This window comes from Neofelis nebulosa, chromosome 15 (genome assembly GCF_028018385.1).
Source record: "Neofelis nebulosa isolate mNeoNeb1 chromosome 15, mNeoNeb1.pri, whole genome shotgun sequence".
Classification (NCBI taxonomy): Eukaryota; Metazoa; Chordata; class Mammalia; order Carnivora; family Felidae; genus Neofelis; species Neofelis nebulosa.
Window position 1 is genome coordinate 16,298,997 of NC_080796.1, and position 27,266 is coordinate 16,326,262.

The 27,266-nt window shown below is 45.8% G+C and overlaps 1 protein-coding gene and 1 long non-coding RNA gene across 7 annotated transcripts in view; one reads left to right on the forward strand and one right to left on the reverse strand.

Annotated features, from left to right (window-relative positions):
* Positions 1–27,266, reverse strand: part of ILDR2 (immunoglobulin like domain containing receptor 2) — a 63,572-nt gene that overhangs the window by 17,208 nt on the left and 19,098 nt on the right. For 3 of the 6 annotated variants that reach the window (XM_058702408.1, XM_058702406.1, XM_058702407.1), the window contains exons 4-6: positions 9,486–9,542; positions 6,567–6,713; positions 5,283–5,459 (exon numbers count right to left, since the gene is read on the reverse strand). The exons of 1 other annotated variant lie outside the window; for it this stretch is intronic. In XM_058702408.1, the coding sequence (XP_058558391.1) occupies positions 5,283–5,459; positions 6,567–6,713; positions 9,486–9,542 (381 nt within the window). The remainder of the gene's footprint in view (positions 1–5,282; positions 5,460–6,566; positions 6,714–9,485; positions 9,543–27,266) is intronic. 2 more of the 6 variants (XM_058702409.1, XM_058702410.1) reach the window with 2 other exon arrangements.
* On the forward strand, positions 18,004–25,873 carry LOC131496618 (uncharacterized). Its single transcript, XR_009254572.1, has 5 exons — positions 18,004–18,152; positions 18,284–18,594; positions 20,626–20,767; positions 25,417–25,502; positions 25,634–25,873. It is a non-coding gene; the product is annotated as an uncharacterized LOC131496618 (long non-coding RNA).

The window sequence follows — 27,266 nt, forward strand, 5'->3', positions numbered from 1 at the left end:
CCTGAAAAGTTACAGTAACTATTTACAGCCTCGAATGAAGGCAGTTGTCTCACCTTCCAATCCTGGCATTATAAAGAGACTCCACGAGAATAGATACTTTCTGCCTTGACTTCAGCTAATGTCTTCAGAAATCTAAATCCCTCCGATTTGCCGAGAAGGACGAGGACGAATTATTGACATTTACGCTTTAGAGGTATCATCTATTTGGTTTCAGTAGCTAAAAAGCTAGGCCATTCTCCCTGCAAAAAGGGGTTTCTTTTTTTCAACTGAAAACTGTAAGTTTGATTGTGTAGCACACTAACACTAGAACGAAAACAAGTTCTCTCATCCTGGCAGAATCTGGCTCTGTGTCACATATATGCTCAGGAGCATTTAAAACACCAGAAAACCTCTCTTCATCCCGCCAAGCAGATGAGACTTTTCCTTCTCTGAGCTTGCATCAGAGAACAGTCTTGTCATACACTGCTTTGTATCTCTTTACTCGTTTTATTTCCATTCACAAACCCCCAATGCCCATTTTGCTAGACAGCAAATTCTGTGAGGGAAAATTTGTAGGCATGCATCAAATTTTTCTTATATGAAAACAAGTAAAATGGTGTCAGGTTGATTTTTATCTGTAATTTGCCTGAAGATCTGAGAACTCTCTGATGTGTGGTGATAGTTTAAAAAGACAGGTCCTGGACAATTGGCCAAAGTCCAGCCCTTTTTGGAAAATGACTTCCCCCCCGCCCCCAGTGATGTTTCAGTTTAGCATGGATGGGGGATCTATTTATCTTTTCAAGCTCTGTCTGGCCCAAGTCCTTTGGTTGGTGTGACTCTTCATACTTCAACTCCTTGAATGGATTAGCCTCGGCAACTTTGGTTCTGGCGGGGAGGGAATATTGGGATGTTCATTTTGATGCCAAACTACAAAAATTCTCATGGTTAAAGTAGTTGAGCTGATGTGTTTGACCCAGTTGACTGGAAATCAGCTACTTTTCAGTTAATTTCTCCTTTACAGCCAAGCCTAACTTATAAAACTTGCAGAAGAAGTCTCTGAGGCAGATACCCATGGATATAGCCTTGTTTTTCCTACCCTATCTTAATGAGCTAAGTAAGGCTGTTTATGGATGATGGAACAGCTGCCACATTCCACCCCCAGGGTGATAGCAGCTCAGTTGTGGGAGAAGTGATGTTTAAAATTTGCATATCCTCTGTATACATACAGTAGGCATATATATAGACGCATATCCTTATTAGTTTTGAAAATGACATTTCAAAACCCTACTTGCCTACTCAATTCTTTTGTAAGAAGAATGAGGGGAGGCCAGGTGGATGTGAAAATAAATTAGAACAAGGCAAGAGTAGCTGTGGAAAGCCAGTGTAGGAGATAGTTGCATTAATCAAGGTGAGAGATGAGGGTAGCAGGGACCAGGATAGCACAATACAGGTGGAGGAAAGTAAACCGATTCAAGGTTATTTTGAGGTGTAATCCGAGGGACCTGGTGACCAACCGGATGAGGGAAGTGAGGCAGAGATGAGGACGAGGTCCCTGCTTCTGGTTGGGGCTGCCGGGTGGACAAGAGGGCCACCTGTTGTGACAAGAAATGCAGGAGTTGGTTTGCAGTCAAAAAACAGCAGACTAATTCGACTTCCTAGAGTCCGAGTTTGGAATGCCTGTGAGATGTCCAGGCAGTTGGGTACATGGGACTGAGGAGCAGGAGAGGGGCTGGAGACGGTGACTGGGAGTCATAAGCATAGAAAACATGATTGAAGCCGTGGGAGTAGATAACATTTCCCAGGGAGAGGACCTTGGACAAAACAGGAGGAAGGCCAGCCAGCGTAGAGAGAAATAAGTAGGAAAAATTACTAACCAACGTGTTGGGGAAGGCAAAGAGAGAGGGGTAGGGCAGGGGTGGCAAACGCTTTGAGAAGTCAAGGGAGGTTAAGAACTGGGAAGCACTGATTAGATTTGCCACAAGGCAATCTTCACAGGCACTGTTTCTGGAGTAGTGAAAGCGATAGCAAGATGGAAAGTTAGTCGAGGAGTTGGCGAAAAGCGGAGGAAATGGAGACATGAAACATCCGAAACGTTGAAGGAGTTCAGCTGTGAAGAGGAGAAAAGGGGTAGGGGAGCAACATCCAAGGACTACGAGGTTTTTGCAAATTGTTGTTTTATTTTAGTGGAGAGATTTAGGCACGCTTTGAATGCTGCTAGGAAGGAGTCTCTAGAGCAAGACAGTCTGGCAAGGGGAGGGGAGACTGGGATGGAATGTGGGCTACTCAATAAAGAGAGAACCTTGACAAAGCTGAAGAGGCTGAGTCCAAGGCAGGACAGGAGGAGAGAGTTCTTCTATTGCAACAGAGGTCTCAAATAGCTGCCAAGAAGAACGGGGGAGGCAATCAAGGCGCCTCTTCTCTCTCCCAGTCGGTAACTGACTGGCTGTACTACACACAGCTCATCAAAGATGCCTTTCCAACTACCCAGAGGGTTCAAAAGGGCACTGTATACAAATGTAATCTGAAAAATCACTATTGCTAGATGATTACCCTAAAATTGAGCTAGCATATAAATATAAAATAGGCTAAACTTACATCTTTGTAAATCAGCACTTAACATCTCTAACGTTCTTTAACAAATAATGTACACAGAACATTGGCTTAAGCCACCTTTTTCTTAACAAATAACCAAATGCCATCAATAATTCTGTCCATGGGGCCATGAGGACAGAAATGTGCCCACTAGGGGTCATGAGGAATGCTATCCTGACTCAGTGAACCAGACAATGACAACCTGGGCCAGACTAGCTGTGGCTAACATTGGTTGTGCATCTTCCCCTTTTTGCTGGCTAACAGAACCCTGATTTTGTTCATTTCCAAGGTGATCAGGTGTTTTTGGCCTAAGAGATGCGTCTCGATTAGTTCAAGCCAATCTGGTATAGAAATGGGCACAGGACACAATTCTTGCCAATAAAACCACCGAGAAGTCTGTTAGAAGGGGGAGGGGCTTCTGGAAAAGGTTTCCTCACTCTTGAGAAAAGCAGCACAAGGGAGAAGCATATCTATCTCTGAATGCATTTAGTACCTGGAACTATGGCAGTCACCACAGGATCATAAGGGGAGCCAGCTTGGAAGGACAGAACAAAAGCTATAAAGAACTCAGTCCTTCAGTGGTGCTACCTGAACTGATCGATTAAGCAACCCCCGGAGCCACTTTTCCTTGGGATTTCTTGCTCTGTGAAATAATAAGTGTTCCTATGTTTCAAGCCATTTCTTTTTTTCTTAAACGTTTTTTTTTTTAAACATCTATTCATTTTTTTGAGAGAGACGGTGCAAAGCGGGGGAGGGACAGAGAGAGGGAGACACAGAATCCGAAGCAGGCTCCAGGCTCTGAGCTGTCAGCACAGAGCCCGACGTGGGGCTCGAACTCACGAACTGTGAGATCGTGACCTGAGCCGAAGTCGGACACTCAACCGACTGAGCCACCCAGGCGCCCCCTCAAGCCACCTCTAATTGCATTTGGTTAGTATGGCAGGAACCAGAAAAAGGTTGAAATCAGGAGAGAGGAAGCATCTGTCACCCTATGAGTAAGAATCATTTCATTACGAGAATCCATTTCCAAAAAGTAAGAGGGAATGGGTTCTGGTGGGAAGGAAGGATAAAAAGACTGGAGAAAGGGGAAGCCACAAACCGATTATGAGACAAGTTCCATTAACGTCTCCTTTCCCATTCCATCCTTGGGAGAAATGAACTATATTGTCTTTATCTCTCCAATTCTCTGTGTGTCCTTGATCATTAACTTTTACTTCTCAGTCTGTGACTCATTCCCAGGCTCAGACGTCAGAATTCTACTAATAGTTCCAGGGAGAGGGGAAAAAAAAAAAAAACAAAAAAAACCCCCACAAATACCAATTACTCACTGAAGATATCCACTCCTTCCAGGGTCCAGCACGGACAGGTCATTCAGTGGGCCGGATACTCTTCCCGCACCCACTGAAGGAAGTCCGGATACCTCCAGGGGAGAAGTGTCTGTTTTACCAACCCTGCTGGCTCATCCACACCTAGGGATTTAAGTTACCTTCCAAATATACTTCACACACGTCTAATCGTTACTACTCTGTAATCCTGTTCAGACACCTCCCGGAAAGCTACATTTTAATGTCTCTCCACCCCTGCTACCCCTGTGCCCTCGCCAATAACCACGAATGCATCATGCCCTAAATACCAGGGCTCATCTCCATCCAAATAAGCTCTCCCTACCAATTACTTAATTCTGTCTATGGTGTGCATCACTGGACAGCTTGCACTCATCCTGAAGCCTCCCCTTTCCTGCATTCCCTAAAGTCATACCTGCTTCCTCTTTCGAAGTATCTCTCAGATTTACCTGCTCATTTCAACTTCCATGGCCTCCATCACGACCCAGATGCTCTCACACCCCCTGAACGGCTTCAGTCACCTCTCAGCCCGGGATCGCTGATCCCACTCTCTTCCGTTCCCACTTGCCTTGTTAGCACAGCACCTCTCCAAGAACTCAGGAACCTGCCTGCAGTGGCTCCGACTCCCTTACGGCATCAGGTCCCGGCTCTCCTGAAGGGGTTTCAAGGCCCTCCCTCACCTGGGTGAGGCTCCATCAAAGCCTCCCACTTTCTTCCAGTCAGCCAAGCTGGAGACTGTCAAACACACACCCTGTTCTTCCAGCCCCAGGCTTCCACCATGTGTCCTTCCTGGGGGTGCCCAGCAACCTGCTGTCTGCTCTCCTTTTCCTTTGTGTTCTTCTAGGCCCAGCTCAAATCCACCTCTTCCCTGAACACTCTGTAACTGCTTCAGCTCTTTATCCTTTGAATTCCCAGCACCATACTCTTTACAGCATCTAATCGTCCTAATAAAAGTCTATTGTCTCTCCCTGGCTGGGCCGTACCGCTTCCTGGGCAAACCGTGTCCTAAACTTCTTAGTGTTCCTCACAGTACCTACTGTAGTGCAACAGTCCTGAACCCTAGGTAGGGCTGAAAGAACTATTTATTCACTGGATGACCAACATGCAATGGGTACCTTGCCTCTTTTCCTCATCATCTTAGTTACTGAGGAGTCTGGGAAGAAAGCAGGGGCAGCTATATCCTGCAGCCCTTGGAGAGCCTGACATGCGTTCCAGATGACATCTGATAGAGCTAGAGAGATCCCACTTCTGGAATGGAGACCGTCACTTTCCAAAGAAGAATCACTGAGCTGATGGTTCTTATCAGGAAGGAACCAGAGCGGAAGCCAGAGAGGAGCATGGGGCAGGGCGGTCTGGAACTACATTTACCACTGTGGCTTCCTCCAGTGGAGTCACTTGGTGCCAGGGGAGGTGGATGCGGCTTGTCCATCAGCATGCCAGATGAGGGGGCTCCTCCCAAGGGGACAGAGGGGATGGAGTAAGGGCCGGGGACACCGGAGACAGAGGGAGGGTACCCGGCCTTTGCTGCTTTCCCTGCTTCATACACTGTGGAGGGAGATGAAGAGCAAAAGAGATTATATTATTGTCCCACCCTCCACAACCCTCACACCAAAACTCCCTGAGGATGCGCTTACGGGAGCTCTTGGATGTGTGCCTCTGTGTGTGTGTGTGTGTGTGTGTGTGTGTTCTCCTAGGCCTGAACTGACTCATCAGAACCACTCTCCCCCACCCCCTTGGACTCCTCCAGCTCCACCAAAAGCAATGACATAAGGAATTACAGTGTTTAGTACCTGGCAACTGAGTAATTAACCAGTACTAGGAGCTGTCATGGCAGTCAGCGGTGACGGCACGGCCCGTTGCTAACCACACTGTCTGTAGGCTGCCTCCGTCGCTCCGGAGGAGGCCTAGCACCATGCCACCCTCCTGGGTTCCAGGAGGACCCCACACCTCTTCTAGAGAGGCAGAGCAGGTAATGAGCTTGCACCTGGCCCTGCTCTGTGATCTCAAAGGCAGAGCAAATAACCTGACTCCTCCTGGAAACTGCTTTAATCCTAAGAATATTAAAGATGCACGTATATCTTTCTCCTTCAAGATGTATTTGGCTTATGGCCGGGGTGCCCAACTTGGTGGCTACACGGGCTCAGCCATTCAGGTAAAATCGTGAATCCCCAAGTAAGGACTGGTCCCTTTGTGGACCATTTTGTCACGGGAATAAATAAAACTCATCCGTGGCTGGATGGTACTCAAAGGCTGCGGTCTGCATACTCTGCTTGTTAAAAGAGGAGTTCTCTGCATCCGAGAGGCACGGCCTTTCCTCTAGCTTGAGGGCCTGAAGAGAGGACAAAAGCCTTACCCACAACCTGACATCTGGAAGCTGCCCTTCCTTTCATCAATAGTGCCAATGAGAGTCGCAAACGCAGGGGTGACTGGTGTGGATGAGAAGTATGGAGAGGTGCAGGCAGGTGAGAAGGCAAACAGCAATGGGCATCTCAGGATGCCGGGGGCTCCCAGCAGAGGTGTGAGCCTGGAACAACCAACTTTTAAGGTGGAAGGAAAGGAGGCGGAGAAGGAACTCAGGGTACACAGCTGTCTGATGGTGAGGTGACATTTCTCGCGATCATTCTACATCTCCCCACTAGTCACTTTACTCACAGGCCTGCGGGCAGCAGCAGGAATCTGGACAACATGGGCAGCGGACGTAGCAACAGCAGCTGTGAGGGCAGCACTGGCACCAGCAGATCCCCACCAGGACGAAGAAGAGGAAGATTCCCAGGATCACCAGGCCAACAAACACCCACTCTGGAAGGACGCACAGAGAAACCCACGGTTGAGGTGGCCCGCTGTCGGGACAGGCACACTCTCATGGCTGTCTACTGTGGGAGGAGCGGGCGGGAGGGATCTGGGGGAGTACCTCGTAACAGGGCACGGAGCCCCCAAACTCAGGGGGCACTCTGAGAGGGAGAAGTGCAGACTTCACAGGGTTCGGGGGGTCATGGGGAAGAGGGGAGAAGGTTGCCTAGGTCCTACCAGGCACACCTAACGACCAGCACAAAGTGATGGGGGAGCTTCGGGGCCCCCTCCTGGGCAAAAGGTTCACAGTATCAACTGTAGCGTCAGAACAAATATGGGACGAGAACAGAAAGACTCCCCGGCTGGGGAGAGGAGGAACCTTGCTTGCTGAGCTACGAAGAGGTGGGTTCTGTGAATATGTTCCTTTTGCGGCCAAGTTACTCTTGCCTATAAAAATATAAGTCCTGATAGAAAGTTCTCTATGTCTCCACGGTCTAAACCGGCACATATTTAAGTGGTCCAGGTTCCTTATGTGTTCATCTACTTTCCCTGCTGACCACCCCGTAACACCCTTCCCGGACTCAGCATCAAGGCTGAGATCAAAACCTTCTGGAACAAAACCTGTGGAACAAACCATGGCTAGAGAAATCTAGAGACAAAGACTCAGGTGGAGAATATGATGTCGCCACGCCCCCAAGAATGGCTCGGTTTGATCACACTCAGGTTGACCATGCAGAATAGCCAGCGTAGCTGCGGGGAAAATGGCTCAGGGCTTTGAGGACTATACTGGCTATGTTTGTTAACTCCTGTTATTTTCCCACCTCTACCAGAGGATGCCCACAACTTCTAGCGCATTTGCTCATCCAAAAGATTAAGAGAAGGGAAACAAATTCCATTTGGCTTAGATAAAAATGACTGTGACCTTCGAGTGACTTTGTGTCACGCTTTTGGGATTTGGCTATAGGACCCAACTTCCTATAGGCTGGACAGACTAGAGTGAGCCATGAGTTCCTTTAAAAGTCAAAAAAATCAAAGTAATTCATTTTGATCGAAAGCCGCCTACCAAAAAGTCCCTTTACAATGAACTTTAAGTATATATTGTTTTTCTTGAATTTTGGTTATTAAATGTTCTTTCAATTAAATGGACATTCAGTTGGAGCTTGAGACTATGACATTTTTGTTAAAGGGTTTTGCGATAATGATAAAATTATTTGACCTTTGTCTAGAACACAGTTTCCTCAGAGAAAAAAACCAACAACTTATATTTGCTGAAACGTCCCTCGTCACCCCATCCACTCATCCCCATTCAAATTAACCAGGTCACCATCTCTTCAGTGAGGAAATGAGAAGGCCCTGCGCCTGCTGAGAATGGTCTGGAAAACATTCCTGCTGAGGACCATAGATAGCTCAGGGCTTTGTCCTGGACCTTAGCAATAACCCAGTAACATTCTGTCGCTGGAGACAGATATGAGCTCCGAGGATTAGATGAGTGTTGTGGCACAGTGGCTACAACGGTCTTGGGTCAAGCAGCCAAAGATAAAGGACTGGCAGGTTACCTTGGAGAAACAAAAGAATGTTATCCATGCAAGGATTCTTGGAGTCAAAAGGGAGGGATATTCAAGGGACCAGGACCAGATATGAAAAATACAGTAACTCTTTCCTGGGACTGGGGGAACATAACATCTAGTTTGAAGCGATGCTTCGTAACATTGTATGTATATGTTTGCGGGTGATGAACAAACGAGTACAAGCTGACAGCACTCTGGATAAGGGGGATCACAAAGAGATACCTATTTGTGTCCCTGGGGTCAACATCAACAGGAAGCATGTTTATATTTGGGTTGGCCAGCTAACGGCAAAACAGGAGAATTCGTGGAAGAATAATTAGTGAAATTCAACTGTGAAGGCTTTGGATGTTTTAAAACCTGAATAAAGTCAAAACCTATGGCCGGGAATAGTCTGTATCTCTCCGTTGCTCCCAACTATTATGCAGCTCTCAACCCTTTGGCAGTAGCCCTCCAAAGCAAGAATGAATCATAGTCTTTAGTATTCTCTGAGTTTGGATATGTCCTTTCCCATAGTTCATTCCTGTTTCTCATGGAACCTCCTTCCATTACAGACTATAGTGTTGCACTGAACGCATGTTGGCTTGTCTAGGCTGGTGCATTCAACTTAAGCTACATAAAATGACAGAGCTGTGCATCTGGGGTTTCCCTGACATATGGTCCATGGATTCCAGGGACTTATGGGGCCCAAGGAGCCCCCGAAATTGTATACAAAGCAATGTCGGTCTGTAAGTATGTACTTTTCAAGGAAGGAGGGGTGTACTGACTTCATAAGGCTTGAAAAACTGTTTTGGTAAAGTTACAAAAGGCAATTCAGGGTAACATGGTCATACACTAATGAATGGGTAAACATATAACTTAGGGAATAAGGAAATGCAGATAAATAATAACTTTGTGTTAGGGATACTTCTAGCTGCCTGGGGACAGCGGAGATACTGAATGGTTATGGAGTTTGCCAAAGAGCCTGCACACCTGACATTGAAGGACTGGGTCCCCCTTGCAGCTTATTTTTAATCATTATCCTTTTAGGACCTACTAATAGAAGAAATACAGTCTAAAGGCTCTTCCATTGGGCTCAGTTCATCCTGGAAAAGAACACAGAAATAATACAGACAAATGTGCAAACAAATTAAAGGAGCAATTAGCGACTAATGCAGAAGCAAGACAGATGGAGTGACAGCACATTAAGCAAATAAAGAGTTAAATGAGTGAATACCTGGCATAATCTCCACAGCAAAACTGGGCAAGAGATCAGCAAGCAGCCCTGTCCTGCCTGGAAGAGGTGGAAGGAAAAGAAGAAGGAAAGAGGTTACTCCAAAGGAAAATACAGCTTGAAGGCTGGCTCCAGGGGGCGCCATCCCTACACCAGGGCCATGGACCCATGCTCCTTGGGGTAGGAGAGGCAAGTCGCCGAGGCGGGGCTCAGTCAAGAGAGTAACTTTCTCCATCGCTCTTTGGCAGCCATCTAAGTGAACTCTGCACCTAAACCAGACGGAAGCAGAAACAGAACTTTCTCTCCAACTATTTATAGAAGGAGGAAATCTCTGCTTCAAATATGAAAAACCCTGCTTGAGCAGACTGACACATACCATATCCATTCATTTATACATTCTTCTCCACACATTTGATTGGAAAGTCAAACCCATCTGTATCCAAACGTTCAACCTACATTTTCATACATCCATACACAGCCCTATGTCCATATCAAAACAAAAGTACATATTTGGTTTTAACTCAGAATTGTCTCACTACATGTTCTATTTATAGCCTAAAGATGTTTCGATGATTAAAATGTTCAAAGGCAAGGAAAAGATAAAGCTAGATGAGTTACACGCTCTTCTACACTCCTTCTGGTGTCAGAAATACTCTATACATATGTATATGGTATGGATTTTCCATATGGGACCCACAGCTGGCGTTGTATGAACCCAAGTGCCTTCTGCATGGTTCGGCATACGAGCTTAAGAGCCAGCTGGTGTCAGAACAGGCGCCCCCTCGGGGTTCTGGGAGGCAAAGAGCTACGCAGGAACCAAGACTGTAGAAGATGCGGGGGAGGGGGTTAGTCCTTTTAAATACTAGCCTGATTTAGGGGCGCCTGGGTGGCTCAGTCAGTTAAGCCTCTGACTCTCGGTTTCAGCGCAGGTCATGATCTCACGGGTCATGAGTCCGAGCCCCACATCGGGCTCTGCGCTGACAGTGTTGAGGTTGCTTGGGATTCTCTGCCCCTCCCTCTCTCTGCCCTTCCCTCTCTGCCCCTCCCCCGCTCATGCTGTCTCTCAAAATAAATTAAACTTAAAAAAAAAAAAAAAACTGGCCTGATTTATAGAAAGAAGCACTGAATGCTTTCACCATGTTCTCGTATCAACGTAAATGTAAAGGCCCTTCTGCACCTGTACCAGATGTTTCTACCTGACGGAAGCCCTTGCTAATAAACAAGCCTTGCATTAAGAAACAACTGGCAAACTGCCCTCCTTTCCGACTTCTAATGGCAAGAAGTCGCCGTGGTACCACTTAAGCACCCAACTGAATCTTACTTCACTTACACGCAGAACATATGCCTCTAGAACGGCTCTATCCACTAGAAATATAATGTGAGCGACAGGTAATTTTTAGCTTTTCTAGTCATCGCATCACAGAGTAAAAAAAGAAATTAATTGAATACTATATTTTACTCATACCAGCACTTCAAAGGCTCAGCAGCCACACGTCACTGCTGAACACACGTGTTTAGGGGTCTGTTTCATGCATGTGGAGTGGGCCCACTTAGAAAACAGGTTTACTGAGGTGCATCAGAGAAAAAATTACCCACGTGCAGCTTACATTTTCAATCGAAAGGTTTATCATGATTGGTCACTGGTCCCCGCCTCCGTCAAACTACTCTATGGAAAAGAAGGTCTGACAAAAGTCAAAGAAAAAGGAGTCCCTCCAGGACACTGACTTTTTCTTGGCTCTCCCTAACTATACAAGGCCAACGGGGTAAAAGGTGCCCTGGCCATGTCTCCTGCTTGGGTAATGGTTCCTCATCTGAGAAATTCATTGGGACCACAATACATTCCAAGGGGAGGGAAGTCTAGAATGAAGTGACTTAGGCTAGCTCTGTTTTAGGTCTTGGCAAGAAAGGCTTCTTTCTTTCTGTCTGTCTAGCTTGTGCAGCTGACCTGCTAAGCATGGTCTGCTGCTTGCAAGGTCTCTTGGAAGAACACACGAGAGCCAAGTGGGGCACTGGAGAAAGGGGTACCCTGAAGGAGACTTCTCAGGCTAGCCTTTGGCCTAAGCCTTCATGATAGGCTAAGAGGTGCCTCTAAGACTCACGTGTGGTCTAGGATGGGATACCAGACAGGAATTTGGGGCCACATTCCGAGCAAGTGATTCATAGCATGCACTGGTCTCATCTGGAGTGTTCTGTGTACAAATATCCCTTGGAATCCCTTGTTGGAAACTCAACAAAGAAACAGCTGGTCAAGGACTGGGGAATTGGGGATGTTGGCCATCTCTTGAAGACATACCGGCCAATAGTCAATGATCAAAAAGTCAATATACAATGTTTTTCACAAGCTAGTTATGGGATGCTTACTTAATGGCGGCTTAAAAAAAAAAAATCCAGGGGCGCCTGGGTGGCGCAGTCGGTTAAGCGTCCGACTTCAGCCAGGTCACGATCTCGCGGTCCGTGAGTTCGAGCCCCGCGTCAGGCTCTGGGCTGATGGCTCGGAGCCTGGAGCCTGTTTCCGATTCTGTGTCTCTCTCTCTCTCTCTCTGCCCCTCCCCCGTTCATGCTATGTCTCTCTCTGTCCCAAAAATAAATTAAAAAAAAAAAAAAAAAAAAAACGTTGAAAAAAAAAAAAAATCCAGAGGTGCCTGGGTGGCTCAGCGGTTAAGCACCTGACTTCGACTCAGGTCATGATCTCCCTGTTCCTGAGTTCAAGCCCTGCATCGAGCTCTGTGCTGACAGCTCAGAGCCTGGAGCCTGTTTCTGATTCTCTGTCTCCCTCTTGCTCTCTGCCCCTCCCCCGCTCACACTCTGTCTCTGTCTCTCAAAAATAAACATTAAAAGATTGTTTTAAAATCCAGACAATTAGCACTTCTGAATGTATCTCTTACTGTATTTAATAAAATGAGACGCTTTTCTTGGGTCTACTCTTAAGCTCTCAAGCCTACCAATGGTTTAAACATCTCTAGATACACGATAGCCCATAATAAACTACATTTATAAAAGAAATGTTATTGATGATATAAACTACCAGCTTGTACACTCACAGGAAATTAGCCATGTGATAATTATTAACTATAAAAAAATCTATATATTCAAGGAAAATATGGTGCTTATACTTATTATATAGAAGACATTATATTGGAGAAAGCAGTGAACTGGGAATCAGGGTACTTAGGGCACCTTTGCCATTAGTTTACTTGGTGACTATAGGCAAATTACTTCCTCTTTCTAGGTCTCCGCTTTCTCATTAATCAAATGAGGTGACTGAATAAAGTGATCTATAAATAGGGAGACTATATATCCTCGTTTGTGCCTGTTGTACCTGTGTAAATACCAACAGGACTACTTTTTATTCTCTAAGTGTCTTATCTTGGACGATTAATTATATGGTCACCCAGCCTACAATATTCTTGGTTCTCAAATCTGATACTTAGAGATTAGAGTTGCAAACTCAGCTCTGTATGTTTACAGGGACAGCAGGTACCACAAGTAAATGCAGCCAGCCGAATGTAATACGAGGCGTAGCAAATAGCAGATTATATGTCTATATTGGCTGCTACTGCTCAAGTCTGGCCAATTGCTGCCCCACAGGAATGTGTCTTCACAGTTGCTGGTCTTCCTATTTTTCAAGATTAGCCAGACCCCAGGTTTTTGTGTGAAATATCTCCATTTTCAGTGTCGGCAATTGATCCATAGGTATTTTTTTAAACACTGGACAAGCCATACAAAGTATGTTTGGGGGCTGTATGGAGCCCAGAGATCACACACTTGCAACCACTGATGGGCATATATAAACCAAAATATTTATGAGCAGGTAAAATACAAAAGCTGGATTTCCCCATAGGCTGGTGTTCTGACATTGTTTCTACACCGAGAATGTCAGCGAATATAATCTCCAGGAACCTATGTTCAAGCTAAAATCTGTAAGCGACAGCACTATACACAAAATCGTGTGCCTTTCTTATTTCTGGGGACCCGGAATGGGCATCGTGGAGAAATAATGGAGAGATTTTCATTTCTAGATTTTTTTTTTTTACATTTGTAACAAAAAAAATTAAGGATACGGTGGTCACAGAAATATGGAGAGTCACAAAACTTGTCACTCCAACCGAAAGACACACATCGAGCTTCTCATTCTCCCTAAGGCAACAACCAATAGCTGATGCTTCAGAAGAAGATGAAGCTTTCCCATAATGCACCTGTGTAGCGCTAGCCCCAGGATGGCGTGGGTGACAGAATCTTGCCATAGTTGGTGGAATTAAATGTCTTCAGAATTCGGGACACAGTAGGAGCTTTGGGGTAGCAGACAATATGACTGTATCATGCCGACAGCAGACAGAGTGCAAAGCTCTCCGGCTTTTTTTTTTTTTAATTTTTTTTTCAACTTTTTTTTTTTTAATTTATTTTTGGGACAGAGAGACAGAGCATGAACGGGGGAGGGGCAGAGAGAGAGGGAGACACAGAATCGGAAACAGGCTCCAGGCTCCAGGCTCCGAGCCATCAGCCCAGAGCCTGACGCGGGGCTCGAACTCATGGACCGCGAGATCGTGACCTGGCTGAAGTCGGACGCTTAACCGACTGCGCCACCCAGGCGCCCCAAAGCTCTCCGGCTTTTAAACCACGCTTACATTTTATTGGGACTAATGGCATTTTTAAAAGTAGATTTATGCTGGAATAATATATTTCTGAAAACCATTTGCGTCCAGCTTCTTGCCTAACAATTTCTAAGAAATGCTGTTGCCAGTTAGAAACGTTCTCTCTTTTCTTCCCATTCTACCACATCCACTGAAGGTCTGATCTTAGAAAGTCCAAACAATTGCAGTAAATACTTTCCAGATTTCAGTAGCACTTTACCAACACTTGTGAATCATTGCTATTCTTCCAGGACTCAGTTGAAGAGGGGCAATTAGAAGTCACTTTAATGTCTGAGGAGAGGACAGAAAGCAGACCCTGCAAACAGAAGGCCACATTTATGCTTTTCAAACCACAGCTCAAACTATCAGGAGAAAATACAGTTTTGATGTAAGCACTCAAACAGTTTTCCCCAAACCTTGCAGCATCCATTACTTTTAAGAAATTTCCACATGAATAGACCAAACAAATTAGGCATACTAACAGTTGGTACATGCACACACACACACACACACACACACACAACGTGTCGGCTTCGTACAAAACCATCACTAAGTTTGTAGCCAAAAACATTCACATGCTTTCGGTTGACTGATTAGGGAGGAAACATGCATTGTGAATAAAACGGCCTCTGTACCTGACCTGTACAATTCCCATCTCAGCTGTGTTCTGCCATTGACACAGTGAAGTTATCCCCAACTCTCTTTGTACGTATTCCTGAGAACCTGCTCACCTCTGGAATGTCTCCAATTCATTCATTCATCATTCAGTCAACAAAAAAATGTGTCCTGTGCCAGGTGGGGACACAGAGGAATAGACATGAACCCTGTGCTGGGGAGGCTCGCTGACTGGCCCATGCAGCTTATCTAACAGCATCAGCCTAAGAACTCCATTTTAGTTACCTGCTTCTGTTTCACAAAGCTTCCTAAGGTCAAAGCGCTTTCCTCCTGCCAAATCCAATTCTCATCAGGTTTTTTTTTTTCTTGTTTTACATTTTTGACATCAAGTTCCACCTAGTACGAGGCCGTTCCCCAGAGACACAGTCTTTGCCTGGTTTCCCACTTCTCGTCTACTCGTGGCGTGATCTTTGCACATTTCACAACAAGGTCCCAGTGACATTTCCCCAAGGTTCAAATGCTTCTTTTCTTGGTAAACCAGTCTCCTCGAGGCAGGATTTACTTACCTTCTTTACTAACATAACCAGCTAATACACTTCTCAATCTCCTGTTTTGTTCAAACCCTTGCCACGCACAGTCTACAAGACTCTGAAATCTGTTGCGACAGAGCCCTGGAAGAATGCTGCACTGGGAGGAACCTCCATGCTCCTAAGGACCACTGTGCATACCTACATGAGAGCCCTTGTGGCTCTGGACCGCAGCGACACCTTTACGTGCGCCTCCGCTAACAGGACGGGTACCCCTCGGGGGCAGAGACTGTGTTCTGACACCCTGAGCAGCCCTCCTCGCCCATCAGGACCTTGCAACGTTTCCAGTAGCAAATCCCCATTGTCTGGTACGCTGAGCTTCTGGCTGGACTTCTGGTTCACTGCTCATGAGAGTGCTTTTTGTCTCAGATGGAAATAGGCTTTTAATAAGAACACGAAGGAAACATTCATTCATTCATTAAGTGCTATTCTATGCACTGGAGAATGTTTAGCGCCCCTGGACTCAGGGCTCAATGCCACTAGTGTCCTCTAGTCCTTGAATGTCCCCAAAGGCCATCTTGCTATCTAGGAGGACTGAAGCACAACCCCACCGGACAAGTTGACAACTATCAGGCTATGTTGTTTGAAACGCAGTCGTTACAGAGAGATACAACATGCATACGAAGTTTAGCCAAAAAAGCCGTCTTTGTCTCTACCTTTAAAACTTAAATCTAAGCTCTGATTTTATTAGTCCAAACCTTCAAAATGCAATGGGAGGTACTGAAATTCCGGGTTTGGGACAAATTTGTTTTCAGATCCCATATCTGCCATTCAATTACTTGCTGACAACGGAAGGTTGTCATGCGCTGGAACCTACAAAAAGGAGGAAAAACAACACTTCCTTCCTACTTATGATGTCACCAAGACTGACAGCACGGTTATCTTCATGCATTCCTTCGAACTTACTACCTCGGAGTCCTCCTCCGGTTTGCCAATATTCCATACTAATGAACTTTCTGCTCGGGACAGTCTAGAATACTTTCCTTCCCCAGTTCCTGTGATTGCCTTCTTCTCCCTTCTGTTTAATGCACCTCTGGGCTTCATCCCATTTCTGAGCTTCCCGAACATGCCCCAGATCCATTTTCAGGGTGTACTGTACCCACCCCCTGGTCTCTCAGCTCCTGACCATCCAAAATGTTTCTCGCCTAAGGCTTTTAGGAGAGCAGATGGCTTTCTCTGGCCCTCTTAAGTGTAGAGTTGTTTCTATGGCTATTTGGAATCCCAAATAGACTGGAAATTTCCCAAGTGCACACACATCCCTGTTTTTATTCTATATTCCCATAGCAACCATGCATTCAATAAATATAATTTATGATTATCCATCAGAAATGTGGGTATAGCTTTCCTTCTTTTACATATATTTATAAACTGTATTTAAGCATTTCGTGCGTGTATTTTTTTCTTTTTATATCTTTTACATTTTAGGTCACTTTAAACCCCAGTGAATAATTCTGACAGTGAATTCTCTCCACAAAATGACTAGTATTGGACCGTCTGCAATTAACTGTCAATAAATGCTTCCGGGTTTTTGGCAGTGATTATAAGCTTGGCCTAAGGCACTGACTTCTTCTATTCACATAGATTCTAGAATTAGATTTTACAGCTAGAAAGAATCTCAGAGGTCATCGAATCCATCACCCTTTCCGTGTTTTCAGGAAACTGAGGCTCAGAGAGGTTAAGAATCGTACTCAAAGTCACACGGCTAATAATCCATCCCCATTCCAGTATTTTTTCCCCAATATCTCATTCCCCCTCAAGCTTTGCTTCGCCTTCATTTAGAAATGTATAACAACAGCTTTCTAGTCTCCTAGTATTTGCAGGCAGCAACCCTGAAACTTATGTTTGTGGCATTATTGCTCCACTTACATAATTAAAGTATAATTTTTGGATGTAGGAAATGCTAGAGATGGCTAAAATGTTCAGCATCTTTTAAAGTCGTGACCAGAGAGTGATTACTGAATACATCGTAACGCAGTATGAGCTAATTAAAAGGCATTCACCATTCCGCCACAAACTAATAAACAATAATAAAAACGACTGCAAAGCACTCTGCCTTTGCAAAGTGCTACAGTGAACCAGTTCCCTGCCCCCAGAGAGGGAAGAGATGCCAAGTATTATTAGTAATCTAGCATGCACAACTTGGCCTGAGATGAAGTGCAGAAGATTTGACTCCGAGACGACCCGGAGCAGGGTGGGATTTAATGGAAGAAGGGAATGGGCTTTCTCGGTACCCAGTGTGATTTTCTGAGCTCACCGGGCTCCATCCAACAGGCTGGCAGAGGGAACTTAAACACAAAGGTGCTCAAAATGGCCACTTTCCTCAACCCCCAAAGCCCCGATGGTCTGAAGCAGACACGGAGGGCCCCACTCCTTGTGGGTCTTGGGCAGTGGGGGGTCTCTGCCCTTTCCTCTCAGCGTTGAGGGGCTGCCACCTGGGGGCAGTTCCCAGACCAAAGTCCAGACACCGCCGGCGTGTGAACGCGAACCTGCACCCTTGAATGGCAGCAGCTGGCTCTGGAGAAAAATGCAACGACTGTTTTCCTGCCCGGCTTTCAGGGGCCGCAGTTCTTTCTTGGCCGGGCTGAGCCGATTTCTCGGTGACACCCACTCCCCCGCGGCCCCCGGGGCCTCCCCTCTGCGGCCCGTCCGCTCCCTCCCTCCCGCGCCCGCGCCCGCGCCCGCGCCCGGGGCCCAGAGACGACAATGAAGCTGGCGGGCTGACCCAGCTGCTTCAGCTCGCGCCCGGGTAACCACGGCAACCGCAGGCTTCAGGAATGCGCGCTAATTGAAGGCCGAGTTTCCTCCCACAGTGATGAGCAACAAGTGAAGCAAAAATAGTGAGGCGGGATAAAGGCTTCGAGGGAGCAGGGGGTGGAGGGGAGAGCAGGCGCAGCGCGGGACTGGGTGGCTGGGGACGAGGGAAGGCAAAGGGCGCCTTGAGACCTCGTCTGTTCTCTTCGCCACCCAGGGTCGTGAAGAGCTAAGTGGACGCCCTTTACCCCTCAGACATCTTAGCGCAACATTGTCCGTGAACAGTCCTTAACCATCTCTTTGCTGGGCCCCTTTGATTGGTCCTGGTAAATGAACGGCGATGTGTACATCCCTGGGATCCCACAAATGAAACGCCAACTAGCAGCAAGGGTCCGGCAGGTGAAGGAAGGAGCCGACCCTCATTTGCCCCCAGTTTCCCTGGATCTTCTGTTCTGTTCTCTTCAACCGAAAGGAGAACCTTCAAGGCGGTCACGTTTATGGGGCGACCATGATACCAGTTTGGACACTGTAAGTTTATGCCTGTTGTCTTGAGATAAATTATTACAAGTTTCCCCTTTTCCCTCTCAAGGATCCTGATTTGGACAGTAAATTATGAAGTCACCCTATCTAAAGCCTTTCTAGAGCCATCCAGGGCCTAATCCAAGTCAGGAGTTTCCCCCAGACCCCTCCAGACTTCAGCGAATGGCCTGTGTGCTGTACTCCTTGCATTCAGGCACTAAACGCCGTGTAATGAACTCGGGGCCATCCACTGAGAAATAGGGGCTTCCAAAACAACCTAAATAGAGCAACCAAAACATAGCATGCTGGGACAGAATGTCCTGAAATCCACTAGCGCGAAGATTCCCACGGGGCTGATTGGGGTCACCACTGGCAAGGCATTGCCCAAGTGTCATTAAGGAACCGAGAATCTATTAGTAATAGGATTGCCAATGCACAGATGGCTCATTAAAGCCTCTGCCTATGGAATGGGCTAAAGGGAAATCAGCTCTTCTAGCAGGAGCCCCGGAACGCAGAACTCCCTGCAGAGCGTTCCCTCAGATCAAGCATGACGCACCAGCAATGAAATGTGAGGGGTGGGAACAGGTGGGAGTTCTTACTTATCATGTGCCATTTAATCCTCACGATAGACCTTCCACGCAACTTTTATTACCCCTTCCCCATTTTTACAGATGAGGAAACCGAGGCTCAAAACCGAGGCTCATTAACATCGACTTACCCAAGGTTATATGGCTGCACTGAACCCAGGGGTATCTGACCCCAAAGCTCTTCACAACAGACCTTGCCAAGTATCCACACGGACCTTGGGTCAAGATCAGGGTTTTGCTACATTGGCACTATGGCCATTTGGGGCCACGTAATTGTGTGTAGGAGGGCTGTCCTGTGCATTTAGCAGCCTCCTTGGCTCCTACCCACTAGATGCCATAGCACCCCGTAAGTTGTGACAACCAAAATGTTTCTAGACACTGCCAAATGTCTCCTGGGGGGCAAAATAGCACCCTGTTGTGAACCAATAGCCTAGATACTTAATATCAAATACAGTCTTAACCTTTTCTCATATTCTCTGATTGCTTCAGAAATACAATATTTATCTTTCTCAAAAGACAGTAATTTTTATAGGGACAAGATGGTGTCATTTATTTACTTTGTATCCTTACTGTGCTAGGGACATAGTATGCGAAAAAGACTAGTTAAATGTAAATCATAATTTCAATGTAATCCATACTTGAAGCAAAACTAACTCTACTGCATGGTGCCTATCATACAGCAAGGGTGCGATTATGCACCAGAGAGGTCTAAAGGCCATAGGAGGCTTTCTGCAAAGAGTAAAAGGCGTGATCCCAATTCTTTGGAGCAACCACCACCCCCATTCCACTGCTCCTACAGTAGAATGGTTGTTATTCATGGTCGTTAACCAGAATCATATTCTAGTTGATGCCTGGCTAACTTTCTAGTTCTTCCACCAGAGGCATCGAGGTATGCTCAGGGCAGAGCAGGCTAGGGCTAGGAGAGAGAACTGGGAAAAGAGGCAATGGGGATGAAGCCTAAAGAGCTCACTTCTCATTAGTTCTCTGGCTCTCCTTCCACGGGACCTGGCACGGTTATCTTGGCTCTTCTGGATATCTGAAGGCACAGGTGTCCACTGAAGACAGAAAAGATGGCTCCGCCCCCCTGGTAGAATCAAGTTCACTTGAGGTCTTTCATGCGCGGCCAAGATAACTGAGGCATAACTGAGTCTACAAATGAAAACATGGGCACAGCCCGAATCCAAAGATGTTCCAGAGGAGTAACCCCCAGGTTTATGGCTAGAGTGTGGTTCTGTAATTAACTCCTTCTCTCCTTTCTGCCAGGAGTAAACTTTTTCTTTCGTCTCCCGCAATTCTTTTTCCCTCTTCTTCTGTTTGTAAATCTTGGAGAGAAACAGCAGCAGCCACTCGGAGAGATCAAAGTTTTAGCAAGCAACAAAGACCTCCAAGGAGGCTGTTGCCATGGGAACCCTGGGAGCTGAAGCCCTTTTAATCGGCAAATCTCCTTGGTTAGCAGCACCAGGCTGGGGCTGGCAAAGAGGAAGAGAAGGAGGAGGAGGAACCTTGGCAACAAGTAGCCTTTCTTAACAGCCAGAACTAACGTCACAGGGGTGGCAATGCAATAGGATTCAGACTGAGGCGGCATTGACACCGCGGTGAGTGCTAGAGCATTTCTGCTCAGGCTTACAAACACCTGTCCAAATCCCTAAGGTCAATGGCAAGTTCTGAGATGTCCCCTCCCAAGAATTCCCTGATTTCTGATTATGTTCTTTTTTTTTTTTTTTGAGTTTATTTATTTTTGAGAGAGACAGAGAGAGTGAGCTGAGCAGGAGAGGGGCAGAGAGAGAGAGGGAGAGAATGTCAAGCACGTTCCTCACTGTCGGTGCAGAGCCAGATGCGGGGCCCGAACTCACAAATCATGAGATCGTGACCTGAGCTGAAACCGAGAGTCAGACGCATAACTGACTGAGCCACCCAGGTGCCCCTCTGATTGTGTTCTTAATGGTTTCTTTTTTTAAATGTTTATTTATTTATTTTGAGGGGGGCAGTGAGAGGGAGAGAGAGAGAGAGAGAGGAGTGTGAGTGGGGGAGAGGAAGAGAGAGAGGGAGACAGAGAATCCCAAGCTGGCTCTGTCAGGACAGGGCCCAGCACGGGACTCAAGGGGCTTGAACTCATGAACCATGAGATCATGACCTGAGCCAAAACCAAGAGTGGGACACTTAACTGACTGAGCCAGCCAGGCACCCCTTAATGGCCTCTTAATACGAACAGGCTGGGGGCACCTGGATGGATCAGTCAGTTAAGCATTCAACTTCGGCTCAGGTCATGATTTCACGGTTCATGGGTTCAAGCCCCACACCGGGCTCTGTGCTGACAGCTCAGAGCCTGATGCCTGCTTCAGATTCTGTGTCTCCCTCTCTCTCTGCCCCTCCCCTGCTCATGCTCTCTCTCTCTCTCTCTCTCTCTCTCTCTCTCTCAAAAATAAATAAACATTTAAAAAGAATTTTTTTAGATACTAACAGCCTACAAGGTTTATTTTAGACCACAGTAACAATTTCAGGCACGGTGTTGTGAATAAATTGATTTTATAAAAATTCATGTATGTCTGTTCCTTCACCCCTTGCCTAGGTAATATATGCTTGCACTTCTGAGTAAGTCACAGAAGGAGATGGAAGGAAAAATAGAAGCATGACAGAAAAACAAAGGTAACTCTGTGGCATTACCGTCACAGGGAAGAATCAATCCCAACTTAGCACCTCCTCACAAGGACCTGCTGGGAGCAAACCTATTTCTGGCTTCCTGGAATAGCAATGCATTTGGCCTGTGAAGAAGCCGAAATGGATGAATTCCACAAAATATTAACAGTGTTTGTTTTTGCCTGCCTTCTTCATTTGGAAACAACTGCCCAATTTCCCTTTAGGAAGCTACTCCTTTTCCCTTTTCCCTTCAATGCATACAGTTCAATGGGGGCTGGTGGCCCGTTTGTATGCTCCTCTGCCAGAGCACAGCCACCCCCAGCAACAGGACTTCTGCCCGCCACTGCGAAGAATGGCACTTTGTCCTCCTGAGATGGAAGGCATTAAAGACCATTTAACTCTGGACCTGCTTGGGGCCACCTTTGCCCCAAACGGAGAGCCTGCCTGAGAATTAAGCTAACCCAGAGGAGACAGAGATTCTTTAAAATATAATCTGGGGGCAGTTGGGGGGCCCAGTCAGTTGAGTGACCAACTCTTGACTTCAGCCCAGGCTGACACCAGGGTCGTGGGGTCAAGCCCCACATTGGGCTCCGTGCTGAATGTGGAGCTTGCCTAAGATTTTCTCTCTCCTTCTCTCTCTGCCCCTCTCCCCTCTTCTCGGTCCAGAAGCAGGAGCTCTCTCTAAAATAAAATTTAAAACTTAAAAAATAAATAAATAAGGGGAGTCTGAGTGATGCAGTCAGTTAAGTGTCCGACTCCTGATCTTGGCTCAGGTCACGATCTCAGAGTTTGTGGGTTCGAGCCCCTCATCAGGCCCTGCGCTGATGGCGCTTGGGATGGGGCCCACTTGGGATTCTCTCCTTCTCTCTGCCCCTCCCCTGCTTGTGTGCGCTCTTTCACTCTCTCTCAAAATAAATAAACTTAAAAAAAATTTTTAAATAAATAAACGAAATACAATGTAATCCGAACATAGACATACTTGAACTTGGACTTACCAATTACCTAAGCCAAAAAAGTCCCCTAAGCCAGGTTAAGTGTCTATCCCTTGCAATCAGAAGGGTTCTGAAGAATACATTCATTAGCTGTGGATAGTGAGATTTTAGGAGACATTTTTTCTTTTCTACATTTCTCTTCTGATTGAAATGCTTACAATACACATATATCATTTTTTCTAAAACGGAAACAATATTAAAGCAAAACAAGACTGCAGCATTTTAGGCATCACCCTATATAGAGAATTAATTTTGCGATCTGTGGATCTTCAATTTTTTTTTTTAATTTTTTTAAATGTTTTTATTTATTTTTGAGAAGAGAGAGACAGAGCCTGAGTGGGGAGGGGTAGAGGGAGAGGGAGAGACAGAATCTGAAGCAGACTCCAGGCTCTGAGCTGTCAGCACAAGAGTCTGATGCGGGGCTCGAACTCACAAGCCATGAGATCATCACCTGAGCTGAAGTCAGACGCTCAACCGACTGAGCCACCCAGGCACCCCAGCACTCTGTGGATCTTTTAAATAAATCAAAATCATAGACAGGACTCTGAAAGCGATCTTATCCTAATATTCTAGACAAGAGAACCTGTTCAATGTTGAAAGCTCATCAGAGAGGGAGTTTCTGTCATTTCCTCCGCCAGCCATAATTTCCAAAAGTTACCATTAGGAAAGTCTTCCTTAGCTTTAAGCTAAACACCCCTTAGGTAATGTTCTCTTACTCTATTCTCGGTCCAGAAGCAGGAGTGTTCATCCACCCATGTTTCCACAGGGGCCCTTTCCCTCATTTTTCTATTTGAAGGCACTTCAAAAACAAGCTACCACATGGGACATCAGAAAGAAGGGGTCAGGCCCTCATATTGTGCGTAGAGAGAAGTAAGACCAAGGCGAGCTGCTTTTAGATTTTAAAATAATAACTTCTCTGCTTGAGCCTTCCTGAATGGTGAAGTCCTTTCCTGCCAGCTGGAGCTGCCCGAGGGAACTTTACTTCTATCCAAATAGTGGCATGGTTCCAGGTTATAAACATCCTGTCCTTGCCACAGATCTTAGACCAATGTCTAATCTCAGGGTGGCAGGTTCCTGGACATTCCCTTCTTCTGTCCGCTGGTATGGCCCTATGATCCCAAACATCTAAATGTTTCTAAGGTACCTGGCACAGTCATCTCAAAGCACCCAAAACACCAAGTGCATTTCCAACTTCAGTATGACTTTACTTTCTGAATCATCAAAAAGAGATTAAAGAACGTTCAGTATAGTTTTTGTGTTTAATGTTGAATCAGCGGTTGTCCTCCCATTTCTCTGAATCACTTGTCTTCAGATATTTCTGAAACCTCTGAAAGAAGCATCCAGAGCGATTGGTAGAGGGTTCAGATGTATGGGGAAAGGAGGGTGGGGTCACACTCAGGGAGAGGTATGCAATCCAGGCAATGGCAACTATGCCTTTGAAGTGAGTGCCTAGGTCAATGGTTATAGGCAGTTGCCCTTAGAAATAAAGTGAAATACGAAAGCTAATCTGGGACAAGTAAAAATGATTGCCCATGACCTCAAAGCAGCAATCACAATTTTTAAAACATGGTTTATGCAGGGGAGCATTCTATAGCTTCTTAATATACACAGGTCATGTGGTACTGTGGAAAGAAATGAGGCTAGGAATCAAAACATTTAGGTTTGAACATTAAAAAAACATTTTTTTAAAAGGGGGGGGGCAGTGCCTGAGTGGCTCAGTCAGTTAAGTGGCCAACTCTTGATTTCTGCTCAGGTCATGTTCATGAATTCAAGCCCTGCATCGGGCTCTGTGCTGACAGCACGGAGCCTGCTTGGTATTCTCTCTCTCTGCCCCTACCCTTCTTGGGTGCTCTCTTTCTCTCTCTCTCTCTCAAAAATAAATAAATAAACATTTAAAAACATTTTTTAAACATTTAGGTTTGATCATCAACACTGTTTGGATTTTTTTTTTTACTGGGATGATTGTTATAAAACCTGAACATTAATTTCTTCATTTAGAAAATGAGGAAAATAATACCTGCTATCCTACCTTATTACATGGTCATTATAGAAGAAATTTGTGAACTACAAATTATTATCAGTGTATGTTAATATTAGTATCATTAGGAAATGTATGTTAATATTAGTATCAGACGGAGTAATGGTATTACTTTGGTGGACATTTTTTTTTTTTTTATGGCATCTCACATCCATTCTTCTTTTGTAACAGTGCCTCAGTTTACTTTGGGGAATTAATTCTTCTCCATATCTGGATGGACGAGCCGCCAAGAGTCCCTGGTCTCCCAAAGCTAAGCGCTGGACCCCTGTCCAAACTGGGCTGACTAGACTCTCTCCTGAAACTGATTCTTGAGCTGGAAAATGCAAAACCAGAAAAAAACAATTGAATTGATTTTTTTTTTCTGGCTATGGAGCCCTAAAGACATTTTCTATTAATTCTTGCTACGTAGACCGTAGAGCATCTCTGGCACCACAAGGACTGTGCTGTGTTCACTAAAAAAGACTTTTACTTTTTTCCTGGGGAAATACAAAGTAACAGCATAAGTGACCCATGTCACCGCCAGACCTGGCAGCTGAAAAGTCTCACGTGACCTTTCTCACTCTCTCTTCCTAAGCAGCTGAGAGTAAATGTTTCCGGTACAGCTGAGCCAAACAAGGGAGAAGCTTAGAGTCCCACTCCACCACCTGGAAGGGAGCTACCCAGGTGAGTCTCCTAACCCACAATTGACTAGGACAAGAGGAAGTAATAGACTTCTGTAGTAAGAAGGGAGGTGTGACTGGGGGGTGTTTTTACAGAAACTAACAAGCGTCACCCTCACATACTATCCTTTTCAGAGACGTTCCAGGCTTCCTTTCAGTTATGATACCCTTCCAACAAATTCTTTTCCCGCGGAAGTTGCTCACCTCCGTCGCTTTCAACCACATCCCTGATGGATCTGTCACCAGTAACGATTTCAACAGCCAGATGAAGAATGATGACCAGTGAGATTAAACCATGTTATCTCACTTGGGACTGTATGCATTGATTGCACTGACCCTTTATAAAGCAACAAATATATACTCAGCACTGACTAACGTTTAAGAAGCATCAAGTATCAGGTACAGATTCTGCCCGTTTATCACTAAAAACAAAAAAAACATTCACACCAGCCTCTTTATACCTGACACTCTGCGGGGCATTACAGATATGAAGACAAGTGAGAGTTGGTCCTATATCTGAAGACGACATGGTCCAGTGCTACTGAGAAGCTTCGTTCAACTCGTCGAGAACCAAAGTCATTCTCCTGCCCCCCCCCCCAACCTGGTTTCCAACCTGCGTCCTCTCTTAGTTGACGGAACACCTGCCTACCCAGCTAGCTAGAGATCATGGTATCCTTTTGACTCCTCCCTCTCTCTCCTCTCCTTTTATACATTAGTCACCAAGACCCATCACCTTCCACCTCAGAAATGCTTCTGTGTTGTTCTCAATTCACTGCTCTGGTTCAGAATCTCCTATGCTTTCATCCCCACTGCTGCAGCACTCCCAGGGCCCATCCTTCTGTTCCAGCATTCCTTTTGCGCTGTCTACACTGCTGCTAATTATAGTTTTGACCCTAAAATCTCACTTCATCCTTCTTAGTATTTCTTTACCGGATCCCCAAAGTCTTCAGGATGAAGTCCAAACTTCTTAGTCTGACATAGAAGCCACTTCACAACTGTGCTCCGTCAACTTTCCCACCTTCACCTTTGAGAGTATGGTGAGAAAAATAAACTCAACTTTGCCTCTAGTTGACCCCTTCAACTCATCTCTCCTTACTGGTTGGTCATCTGAAATTCCAACCAGCTTTCTGCTCCCCACTTTGTGACCATCTCCAAGGAAAGCTACTTTCAACTCTTTCCAGGCACCATCAATAGTCTTTCCTCATTCTCATGGGATTGGTCCTTTTGACCCTGACCTACTGCAAAAGACCACAGCCTATTCTCTGTGGCTTCCTTGGGAATGAGCATCACCCTGTACAGTCTTGTAACCAACCTGTACCCCTTCTACCTCTGTCACGAGGACTGAAGTCCTGGGAGGCCATCTGCTCATTTGTCAAGGTAGTCACATCCCTGTCTATCTACTTTTCAGTCCAAAATTTTAAAATTGAAATGAAGCTCAAAAGTTACCTACACACCATTTCCTATACATAAATGTCTCATTTATAACAACTCGTAAGAAATTTTTCGCCCTCTTGGGACAAAGAAATCACTGTTCCTCAGAATACTTACTCCATCTGTAGACGTCTCCAGTGGCTACGAGTTGTTTCTTCATACTGAGATGGATTCCTGCCCCTGGTAACCTCTACTCCTGGTTCCAGTTCTACCCAGCCACGCAAAGCTTCCAGTCCCTCTTCTGTACAATTTCACCTCTGATATGTGGACATGCTTCCCATAATCCCTTTCCCAAGTCCGCCTTCATTAGATCAAACCCTCTCAGCTCCTCCCAACC